Source organism: Pelodiscus sinensis, chromosome 31, assembly GCF_052426305.1.
Source record: "Pelodiscus sinensis isolate ZL-2025 chromosome 31, ASM5242630v1, whole genome shotgun sequence".
Lineage (NCBI taxonomy): Eukaryota > Metazoa > Chordata > Testudines > Trionychidae > Pelodiscus > Pelodiscus sinensis.
Genome location: NC_143082.1, coordinates 89,081 through 107,375, shown reverse-complemented (window position 1 = coordinate 107,375; position 18,295 = coordinate 89,081). Strand labels below are relative to the sequence as shown.

Genomic DNA, 18,295 nt, shown 5'->3' with positions numbered 1-18,295 from the left:
CTTGCCAGAGGAGGCTGTGAAGGCTAGGACTATAACAGAGTTTAAAGAGAAGCTAGATAATTTCATGGAGGTTAGGTCCATAAAAGGCTATTAGCCAGGGGATAGAATTGGTGTCCCTGGCCTCTGTTTGTCAGAGGCTGGAGAAGGATGGCAGGAGACAAATTGCTTGATCATTGTCTTTGATCCATCCTCTCAGGGGCACCTGGTGCTGGCCACTGTCGGCAGACAGGCTACTGGGCTAGATGGACCTTTGGTCTGACCCAGTATGGCCGTTCTTATGTTCTAAGCTCTAGCAGTCTCATGTGTAGCCTTGTATTTAAAGTAAATTTTGCTGTGAAACCACCATGGAGTCAGGTCTGATAGCTACAGTTTCAGCCTTAACAGAGTGAAAGATCTCCCATTAATTGCTTCACATTTAGAGTTTCTAGGAACACATAAAAACCAAAGGTGGAGACCACTTATACATTCACCAGTACAAAGTCTAGTCTGTTAGGTTTTATTAGTGTGACACGGGTATGATTACCCAATCATATAGAAATTCCATACAGACCTATGCACAAGTTACAAATATACTCACATCTTTGACAACAGTGTTAGGGTTGGACGAGACCCCAATTTTCTGTAGGCTGGGTAAGTTCTCTTTATTCTCATTAGCACAACCAGTATCCTATATTTAAAACACGTCTGAGACAGATACACCTTTACAGTATGTTTAGCATCTTTTTGGGGCATAGGGTTATTTTTCCTGTCACTCATGTCATGATTTCTTGTCTCAAAGGCCTAAAATAGCTAAGCCAAAGTCCTGAAGGCATCAGCCTACGGGTTCTTGCATTTCAGCTTCTCTGACTCATGTTTAGTGCATAGCTCGGTATTTAGAGGAGCTATCTTTTATACTTTTAGCACCCTACAAATAAACTCTAACATACAACTATATATAACATAATCTTAACATCACCCAATAACTGAATAATCTTCTTATAAATATTTCTGAATGTTTGTTTGTTTGTCCCAAAAGATGTCCGAAATGGTAAGAGCTAGAAACACCAAATTTTGCATGGATACTACAGATTTCCTAACTTCAATAACTGGATTGATTATTTCTCAAAATTGGGTCCCCAACAGCCCCAACTGGGCCACTAATTAGCTTTTAGTAGTGCCTGATCATAGGCTTGTCGAAGCAAAAAAAATGCTCCTCTCTGTTTAAGCAGCTAACAAACAGCTTTATTAATTAATAAAGCACAGCATGAGCCAAACGTGGTCCCAGCAAAGCCAGGCTCAGTAAGGCTGGCTAATACAATCAATCTTAGTATCTTTATACCCTTAGCCAAACAGTCCGACGTCAGGGCATCCAATTACAGAAATCCTTAATTAAACTTGGAAAAACAAAGCTTTATCAGCAAGATGGCGGACAGGAACGAGGGAGTACATCTCCTGACCCAACCAGCCCAATTAACACATACCAATAGCCCATCCTGTAGGCCTCTTCTCACGGGGTGACAGAAAGTTCACTCTGGTCTACGTGCTTGAGAGAAAAGCTGAAATGGTTTCTGTTATACAAAATGGCTTCTAGCTAAATATGAAATGGTTTCTACAGCTTCTACAGGCATTTGCTGGGAAACTCCAAATTTTGAACAGATACTACTGATTTCCTAACTTAAATAACTGGATTGGTTATATCTAGAAATCGGTTCCTCCAGAGCCCCAATTGGGCCCACTGATAATTAGCTTTTAGTAGCACCTGATCATAGAAACACAAAATTTTGCACAGATACTACTGATTTCCTAACTTCAATAACTGGGTTGGTTATATCTTGAAATTGGTTCCCACAGAGCCCCAATTGGGCTACTAATTAGCTTTTAGTAGCGCCTGATCATAGGCATTTGCTGGGAAACACCTAATTTTGAATGGATTCTACTGATTTCCTAACTTAAATAACTAGATTGGTTATATCTGGAAATCGGTTCCTCCAGAGCCCCAATTGGGCCCACTGATAATTAGCTTAGATCTCTGAAACGGTAACAGCTAGAAACACCAAATTTTGAATGGATACTACTGATTTCCTAACTTCAATAACTGGATTGATTATATCTCAAAATTGGGTCCCCCAGAGCCCCAACGGGGCCACTAATTAGCTTTTCGTAGTGCCTCATCATAGGCATTTGCTGGACTCTTCTGTTAAGTGTATCACATAAACTGCAACTACGAGATCCTTTCCCTATGATATAAGAAAAAGTATTTCCAATAAAATACATTATGTTAACGTCATTTACATAGTTCATTCACCACACCTTTTGTTATCAACAAATGAGTTAAATGTAAATGCGTTTTGTAAGCACATCACTAGCTATGTAAATTTCTTAAAGTAATATATGAGAGAAAAGTATTTCCAGTAAAATATACTATGTTCATGTCATTGACATAGTTCATTTATCACACCTTTTACTATACTTTCCCCGGGCGACGCTGGGTATTTTTGCTAGTAACTAATATTGTTGGCTACACATGTAAGTAATTGCTAGCATGTGAATCACTGACCTAACAGTAGGGGCTTTGGCTGCTCATGCCCTGGACATAGTTTTTTAGGAACATATTTAAAAATACAAAAGCAGTTCCTGATTCATACCTCTGTGTGTGTTTGGGGTGTAGGGCAGTTTCTGCATGCTGGAGGCCAGTGATGGCACTACTAAGTTCACATTTCAAATACTGACTAAAGTTTCAGAGAATTCAAAAGGCCACATTTTCATAGAATCATAGAATACTAGGACTGGAAGGGACCTCGAGAGGTCATCAAGTCCAGTCCCCTGCCCTCATGGCAGGACCAAATACTGTCTAGACCATCCCTGGTTTTCTTGCACACCATCCCTCCTTTCCTTCTCCTTCCCTCTCTGATCCTTGCTAACTAATGTAGGAGCTGTGAAAGTGCAATGTATGGCTGTTATTAGTGTTCTAGGAGAGCTTTTTCTTTTTCCCCAAACATCTTGAGCTGCTGCCTTCTCCCTGATCAGAAAACAACTTTGCCTTCATCCTCCATTCTCTCTAGCATCTTGAGATCCTTTAGGGCTCTAGTATGATTAATCTCTGACACACAGTTCTGTGTTGCTGAATGGATCAAGCATGAGGATGTGTATACTCTGGTGGCTTAAGCATGGGAATAGGAGCTGGCAACTCCCAAGTGCTAATCTTCAATGCAGCCCTGCTGCTAGTAGGAAGTTTAAAAACCTGCCATTCACTGTTACTTGCTCATACTTTCATTCACCTGCTTCAATTTGCAAAGAGAGAAACTCACACAGAGTTCTGCTTCAGGTCTGGGAAAGGTACTCAGAGCATCATGAATAAATACAAGGTGTAAGAAATTGTTAAGCATAAGGAGTTAATACATGTTGCAAGAGACCATTCATGGTCTGATGGACTATTAACACTTCTGCCTGTCTCTAATATCCTGGTACAAACACAGCTATATCACTGCAGTTCTATAGTACATGCAGTTTTATAATTTTTTTATATACTGATGGAGCTGATAAATTGTTACCTGTCCTCTGGATTAGATTGAAAGACTTTGTAACCCCCCCCTTAAGAGCTATTTTGACTGAAATTACAGGGGGAGGGAGAGAAATAGAAGTTAATGTAGGTGTTTTATTTGCTGCCAGTGGCCACTAGATGTCGTCATTCACTTGTCTCATTATTTAGACATCTTTATAAAAGGCTATTAGCTAGGGGATAAAATGGTGTCCCTGGCCTCTGTTTGTCCGAGGCTGGAGATGGATGGCACAAGACAAATCGTTTGATCATTGTCTTCGGTCCACCCCCTCTGGGGCACCTGGTGCTGGCCACTGTCGGCAGACAGGCTACTGGGCTAGATGGACCTTTGGTCTGAGCCAGTATGGCCATTCTTATGTTCTTATTATTTATATTGTTTTAGAGTAACAGCCAAAGGCCTGGGTCAGGGTTAGACACAGAAGATGACATGGTCTCTGCTCCAAAGAGTTTACAGTTGCATCTGCACTGTCACTGGGACTTAGGGTTAGCCCTATCCTGTCCTCCTTTATCCATTCACAGCTCCAGATACCACCTGTTGCTCTTCTGCATGAAGGAGTCCTGACACAGTATAATGGGGACACCTGCAAGTGGAAAAAGAGTTATTTCATTTTGCTGGGAAACTGCACCCTGGAGTGGTTTGATAGTAAAGAGGTAAATGTGCTGCTTCAGTTGCTTTTATCCCCACTTCCTGGGTTATAAAGTGTATATAGATCTTGCATATTATCACCCCATTCAGATGAGTCTCCTGTAAATACTTGTATGCCCAGACGTCTGAACATGGGTTTGCCTTCTTAAAGGACAATTAGCCGCACAGTTCCGGAAAATTATGTTCTGCCTCCCTAAAATTCCTCCTTCTGGCTTATAGGACTAAATTCTCCTCCTTTGTTTCCTCTCCAAAATGGATGTGTAGAGTTTGTTAAACAGCTACTAAATTCCACACTCAAAAATGGCCGTTACTGTCAATGAGTGACATTTAGAGAGAGCGAGAGAGACTTGATGTCAGTCACTTCAGACCCTAAATCCTAGCAGCCAGGTTTGTGTGAGGAATTCTGCCCTTAAGCCCTCCTGAAGATAGTTCTGTTTGGATTTCTTTTCCAGGCCCAGGGGAAAGACAATAAACCCAGAGGATCCACTAGTTTATCCGGATACTTGCTGGTGACCTCGCTGAGTAAATACACAAGACTGATCAATAGTCTCTGCCAGGGATTAGTATGTAAGTCTGTGATGTGCCCTGTTTGAGAAATGTGTCAGGAAATAGAAAGGGCAAAGAGTCTTACTGCCCCCTCATAGCATTATTCAGGACAGCAACTTCAAGAACTCCTCAGCAACACCAGCTCTAAATAGAAAGAGCTCCATTTCTGAATTCTAAACTTTCTATTTTTTGTTATGTGATGGACTTTGCCATCCTTATAGAAGAACATTGATTATACATATGCAGAGGCCCCATTGCTCAAGGGACTACTGCACTGTTCAAAGCTAGAGATCACAAAATAAACCAAACATACTGATGTGCTTTTTAGGACCTCATGCTGTTTAAACCTGTTTCCTTTTTACCATGCTCTTCTGTCCCCCCTTTTCTCTCTTTAGAATAAATACAGTTAGTACTGTTAGTGGGTTACAGGGTTTTATTCAGCCAGATGAAGAACCCAGGTTTCATGGTGAAGTGACATGAAATTAGAAGCAGATGCAGCAAGATGTTGCCAATCCCTGCACTCCATTTGAGACAGCTGTTCTGTTCTCTTTCTCCACTTGCCAGGTCTGTATAGAAACTGGCAATGTGCCTTAAAAGTTCCATCTAGTTATCATAATATGTAAATAGCTGATCATTTTATTTTATTCAATCCACATTAAAATTGCTAATGAAGCAGGAATCTTTCCTATCTGCTGAAATAGTCCATGAGAAAGGAAGTGAGGCTTCAGCAATCACTTTCTGAACAGATTTTGTTAACGGTGGAATAGGAACATCTTTAGTGTGCTGATTTGACACAATATTTTCTAGTAAATATGAACCAGTAAAATGAAAATACCTTAAAGTGACCGTGCAGGTGTTCAGCCTCACTCAGTGCATTTAGATGTCTCCAATTATAGGCTGAATCTTGGCAAGTACTGATAATATGTAGTTCCCTCTGCTGCCTTAGCTGTAGATAGGCATTCCTTCTGGCAGTAAAATGGCAGCTGTCCTCTGGGTTGGGCACCAGGGAGAGACACCAGGATCATTAAGAGCTGTGGAGACATAACACATTATTTCAAGAAACATTTGATTCTAACAGTCACTGTTGGAAACATGTTCTGTGCTTTCCTTTTCAAGTTGACTACCCACATTGGGACCAAGACCCCTTAAATGAGCCTCCGGAAGAGTTTCTGCTGTTCCTTTACCATCCATTCCGAAAGTCCTTCTGTTTCTGCACAAACTCTGTAGAATCCCAGCACACCTGGAAATCCATGTTTCGAGATGGGATCCGATATTGTAGCACAGGTAACATCTGGAAGTTCCTGCATTATTAGACATGAGGCAACATCTGCATATGAGGCTGAGAGTAGGAGTTCGCTATGACCTGTGTGCATGGTTAACTGATAATCCTGGGTTTATCGGTTAACCAGCACTGTTAAACATACCCTCCCCTCTGCTGCCTCTGTATTAGAGGCAGCAGGGATGGGAGGCGAGAGCCAGTATACGCAGGAAATCAGCTATCAAGCCAGCTCCCTCCAACACTGCTGTCTCTATATCAGAGGAGGCAGCAGCACAGGGGACAGGCTGGAGCTGGTGCTCCAGGGGAGCCTATTTAAAAGCCAGCTTCCCGTGAGTACCAGCTTCTGTGGAGCCATCTGCACCTCCCACGCTGCTGTCTCTGATAGCGAGGCAGCAGCGCAGGAGGGAGGGGGAGAAAGCAGGAGCTGGTACTCATGAGGGCTTGACTTTTAAACTGGCTCTCCCAGAGCACCGGCTCCTGCCTCCCCCTTGCACTGCTGCCTCTGATACAGAGGCAGCAGTGGTGGGGGGAGCAGTCTGCGTGAATTGTAAACCAGTGTTAATTAAGCTAATTAAGTCAGGCTGGATGTGTCTGTTCAGAGCATGTGATGTGAAAATGGGACTATCAAAGGTGGAGAAACTGCCTTTGTAGTGCATTAACCACTTAAGATCTTTATTCAAGCCTAAGTTGATAGTGATGAACTTGTAAATGAACTCCAGTTCAGATGTCTCTCTCTGTAATTAGGGGATAAAATTCTTTTGTAGAAGAATAGTCACTTTTACACCCATTATTGAATGTCCAGGGAGGTTAAATATTCCCCTAGAAGTTTGTGTGTTACCATTCCTGATGTCTGATTTGTGTCCATTTATCCTTTGGCACAGACACTATTATGTTTGGCCAGTATACATGGCAGAGGGTCATCGCTGGCACTTGATAGCATATATTACATCTGGGACACCCGTGAGTATAGGCCAACTCGCCGTTGCCTAGGGCGCCACCTTCAACGGGGCGCCCAATGATGACATCACGCCATTGAGGGCCATGCAGGTGGGGGCACCAATTGCGCATTCCGCCTGGGGCGCCAGCTACCGCAGCCCGCCTTAGGCCACTCCTGTATCACATTGGTGGATGTGCAAGTGTATGAGCCCCTGATGGTGTGACTTATGCACTTAGGTCTTATGCTGGTGTTGCTTGTATAGCTATGTGGATAGAGTTGGCAGGGTTTGTTGCAGAGGTAAGTTCCTGGGTAAGTGTGACTCTGGTGTGGTATGTGATGGCTGATAATAGGTTGTAGATTGTCAGTGATGCACTGGAGGTTTAAGTTCTTGATACCAACAAATGTATTAGCTCTAAGATACCACAGGACTGCTCGTTGTTTTTAAAGTTATAGGCTAACATGGCTACCCCTCTGAGATGTGGTATTGATGTAAGTCCAAAGAAAGTGAATGTTTCCTACGTCCTGGGATTAAAATTATGGTTTTAAATTTGAGCCACTTCAGGTAGTTTGGGTTTCATTTCTTTAAAGGGAGAGGCAGGTGCACTCAGAGCCACAGAGATTTTCAGAGACTCCTACACCACCCTTGTTGGTCGCATAATGTTATTCTCTCTCATAGGTTTTATAGCACTTATCGTTGTGTCATTTAAGCAATGCTCGTCACCAGCAAGCTGTTCTATGCAGCCAGATTTGACTTTGCTGAGAGTGGATCAGGCTTTTCTGATTAACCTCAGTTAAATGTTGCTGGGACTAACTAACTGGTATTTCAATTCAGTTTTACACAGACAGGATTCCTTTGAAGTAGAGGCGTTTTTGGAAGCTGTGCGGTTTTACAGGCAAGAGAAGGGTAGTTACGGAGCAGGGGATTTCTTCCTGGGAACAGAACCTGAGGTTTGTAAAGTGCCAAGCATTCCCAAGCTGTAGTATTTAATGCATGGTCTGTGTTGTTAACTTAGTGAAGATGGTCTTTTTCTTTGGGTTTAGATTCTTAGTAATGTGCTGATGGAGGATTTGCTTCCAGTGCTGCAGTCTCAGATCTCCCCAAATCTCAAAGGATCAGAAAGCAGGAAGAAACAGTCCTGGTGCCAGGTAAGTCCACAGAACAATGCTTACACCTGAAATCCCAAAAGTGATGTTTCAGGAACTAACAAGCAAGATTCAGCTAACTTTTTAGACTATGCATGGGGAGAGCATGTTAGGAATTTGTACTTTATTTGACGTGGTGCAAAGAACATCTCTGCTAGCTATTGCTCTCAATATCCAGCTCACAGACTCTTCATTTCATGTGTCCTATGAAACTGCTGCCTGTTATGCAGTGTGTTGTATAAATTTTTAAACATGGTATTTCTGGGGAGTAAATCGTGTCTGCATGTAGCTGCTAAATGATGCCCGAGGGGTGATTGGATTGGCATTTGTGTTGGGTCACATGGCTCCAGATGAGTCAAGATAGGTTAGTGCGTTTGTATCTGGTTAGTGCACTAACGAGGACTGTACATTCAGCAGCATCACCAGAAACTTCTGGTCTCTGCATATAGCCTGTATGATGCCTTTATTTTCCCCCTGTTTTCTCTTTCCCTTATGCTGATCTGGGCCCTGCTGTGGCTGGTCAGTTCCTGGAGGAGGTTTATACATTGGTCCTCAGCCAGGTCTCCAACGAATTCCTGAATTTTCAGAGGGAAAATGAGAAACTCCATTTGCAGTTGGAAAAGAAGATTCGCCCTGATCTGGATCAGATGCTGACTTTAAAGGATCAGATATCTAGAAAACTCCAAGGTTGAAGGGGGGTGGTATATGGTTTTCTTCTATTAATCCATGGGATTTACTTTGCTTTGGCATTCTAACTCTCTCTGTTGTATTTGAAATTCTGAGATTGTGTGTGCAGCATTAGCTTCCCCTGGAGAGGTTGGGTTGGTAACAAGTTCATTTTCTTACTGTTTTAGATAATGCTGTGTGAACTTTGATTACTGTATTTATGATGAGAAGCTATTGTGATGGGTACCCTAGATAGACAGAAATTGAGGGGATGGGCACATCCGAAATAAAGGATCGGTGGATGGATGAGCATTTCATATTCCAAAACCCTGCAGTCTTCTACTTAAGTCTAATTAGTCCAGGGCAACCTGAGTTCCACTGTGACTCTGTTAGGCTAATTGAGGAGTTTCCATCTTGGCAGTGGTGGTCCAGAGCCCAGCAGAATCCTGCTGTCGCCAAGGAATAGAGCCTCACCTGGACTGTGTGATGGAGGAACTCATACACCCCATCAGCTTAGGGTTTGACATGGTGCATTCACTCTTCACAGACAAAATTGATGAGATAATTAGAAATGTGCAGAGTTTGCCGATCACCAACTTGCAGGAAGAGGTAAGACATAACATTGATAGAGGGACCATTTTATTGTTCCCCTGGAAAACACCTTACATCCCGCTTTCAATATTGAGGATGGCAACTTAATTCCATTTGTCCCCTAGACCCAGGGAACACTAGTGATTCACCTGCTTCAGTACTCTGTAGAACACTTATAATCACCTCCTCATTGCAAAATGCATCTAAATTGTGCAGAACTGCATAATGGGGGAAAACGGCTCCCTGATCCCCAACTAGAAAGGAGATAATTGTGAGGATGGTGAGCTCTTGCAACTTTCACCTCCCACAAGGCAGTTCATTCAGATCAGTGCCATATGCTGTTTGGAGTCTGACTTCACCACAGAGGCAGCTTGATAAAGGGAGGCCACTTTGTTAAATGAGAATATAGTGTCAGCACTTGACTCAGTCTGCTCGGGTATTCTACTGCATGTTCATGAATCACCCATAAACAGGTATTGTGGGATAAACATGGCTCCAAAAACAAGTAGTCAATGTTCTTCTGCAAGGAGATGCCTTCTTTTCAGTTTTACGTTGCTTGGGATGGAGACCCCTTTGCATGTAATATTTATTCTTAGCATTTAGGCAGGCTTTCATTGCCTCTAGGTGCTGTGCAGACTTTCACTAGCTAACTGCTGGTCTGACACAGGTTCTCTCACTTGGGAAAATGCCCTGGAAACCTGGACTCATGGAGCGATGTTACAAGAAGGCTAATCTCTACAAGAACAGTCTGCAAGGACTGAAGGAGAGATTTGGCTTTCATGGTGTGGCATGTTTAATCCTTGAAGCACAAAATCTCATGCAGCAGGTAAGTGGTGATACTTTGAGAAAACAGTCTGGGTGGAGGCAACCTGTTAGTGAAGGTAGAGAGAAGGGACAGTGCATTCATTCCCTATGTGTTCCGCTCTGAGCTGATCTTTTTCTGTCTTTTATAGCTAATGCAGAATTCGGTTCATACATTCCAGCAGCTTTCAGAGCAACATCTGAGCTTGGCCACCAACCACAGCCAAATCACCCAGACTCTGAAAAAAATCAAGGATCGTGTGCTGAAGGTGACGCTCTTAACTTCTGTTTGTGTAAAATCCTGTTTCTGTGGATCTTACTCTGTCTGCACTTGTTGGCGCTCGTGCTCTGCACGCTGCCTTGAAAACTTTGTTCCTCGTGTTTCCCAGTCCCTAACTGCTGAAGATAGATAGATAGATGCCGAAGAGGTCGTGGGGAAGTTTCCTGACTGTTCTGCTGTTTCCTTTTGAAATTTGGTTGTGGTTGGTTTTCAGAAATTGGACTATGACAGCAGTTCCATCCAGAAGCAGTTTGCACAAGAGTGGTTGGTTCAGATCTTCCTTCCTTTTCTGCTGAAGAATCTGGAGCCCATATGTAAACTGGTGAGGTCTGATTCTGAATGATGAAGGGACCCAAACCTCATGTGTGAACTGATGCTCTTCCAAGCTGATTTTATTTTATCAAACTAATACCTTTTATTTTTCAGAAATGCTTTGCTAGCCCAGTCAACTTCAGCGGACTAATGGGAGAATCCTCTTTCCCCTTAATGTCTTTTATAGAATTTAAGACCAGAAGGGGTGATTATATCATTTAGTCTGACCCTTTGTTATAGGTTTCCAGTATGGCAAGATTGAGACTCTGAAGAGAGGAGAGGCCTTAGGCAGTATTACAGGTTCTTCAGTGCCACCAAAATGTAGGGCACTCTTAACAAGCAGTCAGTTTAACTCCCTCCAGAGGCTAATGAATCGACTTCTATTTCACTTTATGACTCTTCCAGCCATGTAAATGATTCCCCAAAATCTCCTCTTCCATTTTGTTGTTTTTCTGCGCTGCTACCAGCCTAACTCAGTACCTTGTACCAGATAATGGTTAAGTTTGACTCCCTTTGAAGGCAGTCCTGGTACATGTCAGTGGTCTGGTGATAGAAGGCACTGTGTCCTGAAGAGATTTAAATTTGGTCTTTAGTCATCAGAAGTCTGGGAAACTTGATCCTGAACTTCATTAATTTTCCCCCAGATTTCTGGGGAGCTTGAACTAATTCCAGTGAATACTTCCCCTTCTGGCTGTTTAACCATAAGAATGGCTGGACTGAGACAAACCAAAGGTCCATCTAACTCAGTATCCTATCTTCTGACAGTGGCTAATGCCACATGCCCTGGAGGGAATAAACAAAACAGACAATCATCAAGCTGTCCATTTCCTGTCACTCATTCCCAGCTTCAGGCAAACAGGGTTTAAACACACCAGCCCTGTGGCTCCACTTTCCTTCTGAACCTATAAATACACACACTACATTGTGCAGGGCCAGCCACTAATGGGTGCTATTGGAATTTCAGATGACCATTTGTTCCAAGATGGAGCAGAACTCCGAATTTTGGTTCACTTTGGTTGCTATGTAATCCAAGGCTGGCCCTGCTTATCTATGTGTGTGAGGTGTATCTATAACTGGTATTGGCTGATTTCCCCTCTCTTTTACCACCTTTGGCAGAAGCTGTCCAAATATGAAAATTATGTGTTTGCCGACTTCAGTGGCATCATCAATGTTGAAAATATTTATGAAGAAATGGTTCTGGCTGTTTTGCAGGAAGCAGTCAGCAAAGGTGAGTAGAAACTGGGTTCCATCCTAAAACAGACCAAAGTCTGCACTGTTTGGTATTTATCCTCTGCTAAAGAGAGGACAGGTTATCCTGGCCAAAAATGTTTACAGTTACCAGGCCTGTAACATTCCTTCTGACTGTTGTCAGGGTTTTTTTTAAAGCATTTTGTGATGTTTTTGTTAGAGAAGAAACAGGCGACCCAGGAGTGGATGGGGGTAAACAGACCTTTTTATTGCAGATACTTGGGCTTTTTTTGGACTCCCCCCCCCCCATATAATGTTTTGAGTGAGCAATAATTTGGCACTATATATTAAAAAAATGCCTGCTTTGGACAGACCCCATCTATCTACTCTGTATCTATCTTTTCAAACAGAAAAACAAAAAGAATAAACAATTCCTGCTTTGGCTGGACCCCTTACCGCTAATGTATAGCCATTCCAGACCCCTATTAATTTGTACATATCCCAACAATTTTGGTGTTCAGTTCACACCAGTAGGGGGTTATTACCACCTGCCTTCCAACTTTGAGTGCTTTAAATGCTGGGGAGCTGTGGTTCATACCCCTGACACCAACAGCTGGTTTGACAAGCATTTAGGCCATACCTTGCTTGCACCAGCCCGTTAAGAGTTTGTAAAATGATCCCAACATTCCCCCCAGGCCTGAATTTCCCCCAAACAGTCTCCCTGCAATGTCCATCCCCCACATGGACCACTCAGGACTCCTTGAAAGAAACAGACCCAAAAGCTGGTAATCTTGACAATCATTTCAGCCTCAGCACTGGGTTTGGTAAAAAGTGAAGTAAGTGTATTCCATCAAAAAAGAGGTTTTAAGAGGGTTCAGTTACAGGGAAAAAGACAATTACAAACAAATGCAAGACAACTATGCTTTCTAATGACTAAGATCTACCTAAGTGGTCCCCAATGCGGTGCCCCCCGGAGCACAGTGCATGCATGGCCCCATCCCCGGGCACCCGGTGCATGCATGGCCCTGCCCCCGGGCGTGCAGCACCCCCCCCGGAGAGCCCGACAGTCACACGCGGCGCCCGCCACCCAAAAAGGTTGGAGACCACTGATCTACCTTAACAAGCTACATTCTTTGTTCAAGGTAGTTTCCTCATCAGTCTTCCTTTTCCTGCAACAGCTGACTAGCTTAGTCAGGATCCCTACAGAGTGCAAAGTGTTGCTTTTCCTTGTCTCCTCAGGGGAAGAATAACTTATGGTTTCTATTCCCCTTGCTGTATAGTCTTGTAAACCTTTGAAAAGTCTCTCTCAAAGTTAATTGTCCCTGCTTCAGGAGGCAGAAAGTCTTTGTGGGGGTGCTGTCTCTAGACCCTGTTGAAATTAAGTGATCATTTTCCCAACTTGTTCTCCTGATGGCTATTTGTCTAGCATACAGATGTGCTTTTCTTTGCTCATACTTTGCTTTACATGGGAGATGCATTCATACAGGTGGAACTGCATTTCTTTGGGGGGAGGAGGGGGGAATTGTTTTTCATCTTCCCAGCTCTGGCACGATAAATGCAGAAGTGGGGGCCAGCAAATGCACCACAAAACCTTATCTACCAGGCTTTGGTATAAAACTTCCCCCCAAAATCTTAAAACCCTAGATTTTGGGGACAGAATCTCCACTGCCACCACCCAAATTAATAGAAGAAACCAGGGGAGAGACCATTTAGGAAAATCTCACCCCTAAAGTAAAAAGCAGGTCACCACCATTAACCAATACCAGGTTAATAATAGGAAAAGAGAAAACTTTTATTATCACCACAATCTTCCTGTTGCAAGCATAATAGCTAGATGGAAAAGTAACCAATAATATACTCATGGAAGAACTCCATAGTCTAGAACTTAGTTATAAAGAAAAGCCAAAACATCTTTTAAAAAGTGCACAGACAGCAGATCCCATACCCAAACCATAAAACAATGAAACCTGATGGATTTATCTAAACTTTACCCTACTTACAGAAAGTGAAGAAACAGTCTTTTCGGAGGGAGACATAGTGTCTGTCCCCCTCAATAGATGGGAGAGAACGGTCCAGAACAAAGGAGGGAAAAACCAAAAATTCCTTTGTCCCAGTTTGAAATTCCTACCTACATTCCTATTGGCCACTCCACCTGGCTAGGTAAGGGACATAGTTAACCTCTTAGTCCCCAGGCTGCTGGCTAACCCTCATGATCATGACACAACCCAACACATTTTAGTCATAATTCCAGCAGCACTGTGGGTTGCCCTTATAAACATCATGCCTATGACATGACACCTTTTAGATACAGATTATAGCAATAGAGTTGGAGCACACCTGAGCTGGTCAGGCCAGCTGAAACTCACTGCTAGATACCAGGAAACCAATTGCTTTCTGGCATGGGAATGCTCTGACAGTCAGACATCTATAGACAGCTTTGTGGTTTCCTATTTTAAAGGACTTTCCATATGTTGTTTGTGGTAAGATCCAGTATTCCAGTGTTGAAATACCTTACTTCTGCCAGTTTCCATCTTTTTTTTCTTCCCACTCTGACTGCTGTCCAAACATTTCCCACGGGATAGTGTGGAGGAAATGCATTTTACAGCCATGTTGTCATTGAAGGGCTGCATAGTGCTGGTTGCTTTTCAAGTGTAAAAAAACAAGAGAGCTTTTATGCTCTGGCTAAATTGTAAATGTGATCATTTGAAAGCCAGGCATCCTGCCCATCTGCTTGCTTGCATAAGCTCCTCTGATCAAACCAATCCCAAAGCCCACTTTTAATTCTCCAAATATGTTTTTGGTGGGGGACAAGCCAGATAAAGCATGTGCCAGTGGAGTTTTCAAAGTCTCAAGAGCAGTCACTACGACTTAACCCTGGCTACCACGCTAGAGCTGGGGGATAACCTGGCTTCCCCTGGGGACACAAAAATATCAAGAAGAGCTCATAAGAATTATGACATGGGACAGATGGAATATTAATGTAGGAGGTGTGTGCTGTGCAGGCACGTGACTATGAATAAGCACAATATGGAAGCAGCAGGGATAGAGAGCAGAATAAGATTTGGTATTTCTTTCTCTCACTTGCTGTTCTTTGTTTCAGCCCTGAAAGAAGCTTCAACTCAGAAGAGATATAATTTTTATAGTGACAGCTTCTCTTGTGGTCTGGATAATGTGGACAACTTACTGCAGCAGGGCAGAGCCCAGGGACACTCTGAAATAAGGACAGGCACTTTAGATGGTAATGCCACATCTGACACCATGAATCTCATCCCGTCACGTGAGCGAGACCACTTCAGACAAGAAAGCATGGAAATATAAAGGAAGTTCAGCTGCAAACACCCCAAAGATAAAGACCAAATCTACCCAGTAATTTCCCATTGCCATAGAGAAGCAGAAAAACCTTTGAGGGTGTTGCTTGATGGTTGTAATTGGAGATACAAGGTGGCCTTGGAACCAGACATGCAAAGTAGCTGTATTAGTGAGCCTACAGATGTGTTGTAGAGAAGACCGCAATTGAGCCTGAAACTGAAAACAATATGTGGGCAGGAGACCTGAATAAAAAAAAAGATAATGACAAGTCATGGAGCTCTTGTGCAAGGAGTAAAGATCCACATGAGCCACAGAACATAATAAATGAACATTCTGCAGATCAAGTTCCTGCTGCGAAGAAACAGCAGGAATGTGGGAGGGCGATGTTGGAGAAAGGTGATGAAGAATTAGAGTTTAATCCATCTTGGATTAAAGGAGCAGGCCAGAATGATGAGAATAAACAAAAATACAGAAAGTTATTCCAGGATCAAGAGGGTCCATGTGAGGAATGTGGTTAATGTTACATCCTATTGCCAGGCTCTGACTCAGGCCCCTCCAGTCTTGGCTAGTGTTGGTATACCTACAGACCCATCACAGCATCAACATGGTGATGATGCTTCCTCTCCACATGATCTAGATACTTGGATTCGAGATGTAATAATGTCAATTAACCGATAAGCAAAATCTTATAGATTAATGCCATACATTACGGCTACATCTACACTGGCATGATTTTCCGGAAATGCTTAAAACGGAACAGTTTTCCATTATAAGTATTTCCGGAAAAAGCGCGTCTACATTGGCAGGATGCTTTTCCGGAAAAGCGTCTGTGTCAATGTAGACGCGCTTTTCCGCAAAAAAGCCCCGATCGTCATTTTCGCGATCGGGGCTTTTTGGCGGAAAAAGAAATCTGTGCTGTCTACACTGGCCCTTTTCCAGAACAGTTTTCCAGAAAAGGACTTTTGCCCAAACGGGAGCAACATAGTTTTTCCGGAAAAGCACTGATGATTTTACAGTAGATCGTCAGTGCTTTTCCAGAAATTCAAGGGGCCAGTGTAGACAGCTGGCAAGTTATTCCGGAAAAGCGGCTGATTTTCTGGAATAAGTGGCCAGTGTAGACACAGCCTACATGTATTTCCTCCCCCCCCCCCCCCCCCACACTTGCCCAAGAAGAATTTTTAGCAGGCTGGCCAGCAACTTGGTTCAGTCCTGGTTTGTGATGAGTCCGGGACCTACCCCTGCTGCAGCTCTGTATTTAAAGTGTATTAGGAGCATAGGTGTGCGCAGCACATTTCATTAGGGTGTGCACCCAGGAATTTTTTTTTTTTTTAAGGTGAACATTAATACTCAATCAAAGGACATTATTTTTATTAATCAAACAAACTAAAGAAACTAAAACTTAACTAAACTTATTTTTTTTTAAATTAACAACTAAACTTTACTTAAAAAATACAAACTTAAGTATGGGACATTGTACTACTTAGTTTGCTTTTTACATGTGCAATTTGGCGCTTATTGCATAATACAGAAATCCATACTTTAAAACTAAAAGAGCGTATCATGCAATTAAATTAAAATGCAAAGCTACTTTTTTTGGAGACATTATAGGGTTACCAGGTAGTCTTAAAAAAATACCAGACACACTTCATGGGACGGGGAGGAGGGAGGGACTGGCCGGGAGGGAAGCGGGGCTGGCCAGGGGAGGGGTGGCCGACAGGAAGCAGAGCTGGTCGGTGGGGGGAGGGCGGAGCAGGGCTGGCCGGGGGAGATCGGGAGGAAAGGGGGGCAGCCAGCGGGAGCAGGGCTGGCTGGGGGAGCTCAGGAGGAGGAGGGGAGAACTGGCCACTGGAAGCAGCACTGGCGGGGGCGTGCAGTGGGGCTGGCCGGGGAAGATCAGGAGAGGAGGGGAGAACTGGCTGCCGGAAGCAGGGCTGGCGGCGGGTGCAGCAGGGCTGGCCAGGGAAGATTGGGAGGAGAAGTTGGGGAGAACCAACCGGCTGGCCAGGAGGGGATGGGGAGGGAGGAGCATATCAGCCAGCGGGGAGTGGGACTGACCCAGGCAGTGAAGATCCCAGGGCATTCCCGCCCCCCACATGGTCCAGGTGAAGTGCGAGTCAGTCCAGCTGCGGCTCCACCATGCGCTTGACCAGCACGCAGGAGCACGGACCGGGTTGCCCCTCCTCCTCACATGCCAACCAGGGCTCCCAGCACCAATGGCCCTCCACCTCCCAGCTACTCCCCCCACCAGGCTTCCGGGTGCCCAGTCGGAAAACCAGAAAATACCGGACATTGCACATGTCTGGTATTTTCTGGATTTTTTTAAAGGACAGAGCCCCAAAAAACCGTACTGTCTGATAGGGTTGCCAGGTGTCTGGTTTTCTAAGACACTAGGGTGTGCCTGGGCACATCCAGCACACCTTGTACGCACACAAGTGATTAGGAGCGAGGCTGGCAGGCAGCCCAGCTCAGTTCTGGCTCACACCGGGTCTGGGAGCACAGACCACTCTCCCCTGGATCAGGGCTGCTGCTGCCTCTGTATCCGAGGCAGCAGCATGGGGCGACAGGCAGCCACAGTCGGTGAGGGGTGCTGGTTTTTAAACTGGCTCCCCTCGCAGACCAGCTCCTGCTGGGCACCCCACGCTGCTGCTTTCATTGGAGGCAGCAGCAAGGAGTGGCAAGGGGCCCCAGGCACTATAGTGGTTGACTACCCAATGGGTTATTCCGCTGTTCGGCTAAGGGGTGAGGACTGGCCTGCAGGCAGCGCGGGGCCGGAGTCCCCCCCAGCCCACGCTCCGTCTCCCCACAGCGGTGCTGTGCACGGCAGAGGCGCTGCCCGGGACGGCGGAGCAGTTTTCCAGGAGCCCGTTCCTGCAGGGAGCAGGCCTAGACCCAGCACCCGGGGCTGCTCCTCCCAGCGGCCGGTCCCACGGGCGCATTTCCTTACGGCTGGACAGAGCGCGCCGCTGCTGGCCGGCCTGGGGGTAACGCAGCGCCCAGGCCGGGGCTGGGACCCAGCACTCGCACGCCGGCTCCGGTGCCCACGGCAACGGCTGGGCGGG

General features: G+C 44.6%; 1 protein-coding gene and 1 long non-coding RNA gene across 3 annotated transcripts in view; one reads left to right on the top strand and one right to left on the bottom strand.

The window, feature by feature from the left end:
• Nucleotides 1-16,590, top strand: part of NIBAN3 (niban apoptosis regulator 3) — a 40,381-nt gene extending 23,791 nt beyond the window's left edge. The window contains 15 exon segments of the mRNA XM_014578201.4: nucleotides 4,058-4,189; nucleotides 4,637-4,751; nucleotides 5,847-6,014; nucleotides 7,779-7,894; nucleotides 7,988-8,092; nucleotides 8,614-8,776; nucleotides 9,177-9,364; nucleotides 10,014-10,172; nucleotides 10,300-10,416; nucleotides 10,642-10,749; nucleotides 11,856-11,967; nucleotides 15,028-15,199; nucleotides 15,201-15,262; nucleotides 15,265-15,417; nucleotides 15,420-16,590. Of these exon segments, the coding sequence (XP_014433687.4) occupies nucleotides 4,058-4,189; nucleotides 4,637-4,751; nucleotides 5,847-6,014; nucleotides 7,779-7,894; nucleotides 7,988-8,092; nucleotides 8,614-8,776; nucleotides 9,177-9,364; nucleotides 10,014-10,172; nucleotides 10,300-10,416; nucleotides 10,642-10,749; nucleotides 11,856-11,967; nucleotides 15,028-15,199; nucleotides 15,201-15,262; nucleotides 15,265-15,417; nucleotides 15,420-15,754 (2,205 nt within the window). The 3' untranslated portion in view covers nucleotides 15,755-16,590.
• Nucleotides 1-18,293, bottom strand: part of LOC112547350 (uncharacterized) — a 30,177-nt gene extending 11,884 nt beyond the window's left edge. The window contains exons 1-3 of one of the 2 annotated variants that reach the window (XR_016348172.1): nucleotides 18,181-18,293; nucleotides 5,566-5,761; nucleotides 198-4,119 (exon numbers count right to left, since the gene is read on the bottom strand). This is a non-coding gene — a long non-coding RNA (uncharacterized LOC112547350). Of the gene's footprint in view, nucleotides 1-197; nucleotides 4,120-5,565; nucleotides 5,762-18,180 lie in introns of those variants that run through there. The other variant, XR_016348171.1, reaches the window with a different exon arrangement.
• Nucleotides 18,294-18,295: the final 2 nt, after the last annotated feature.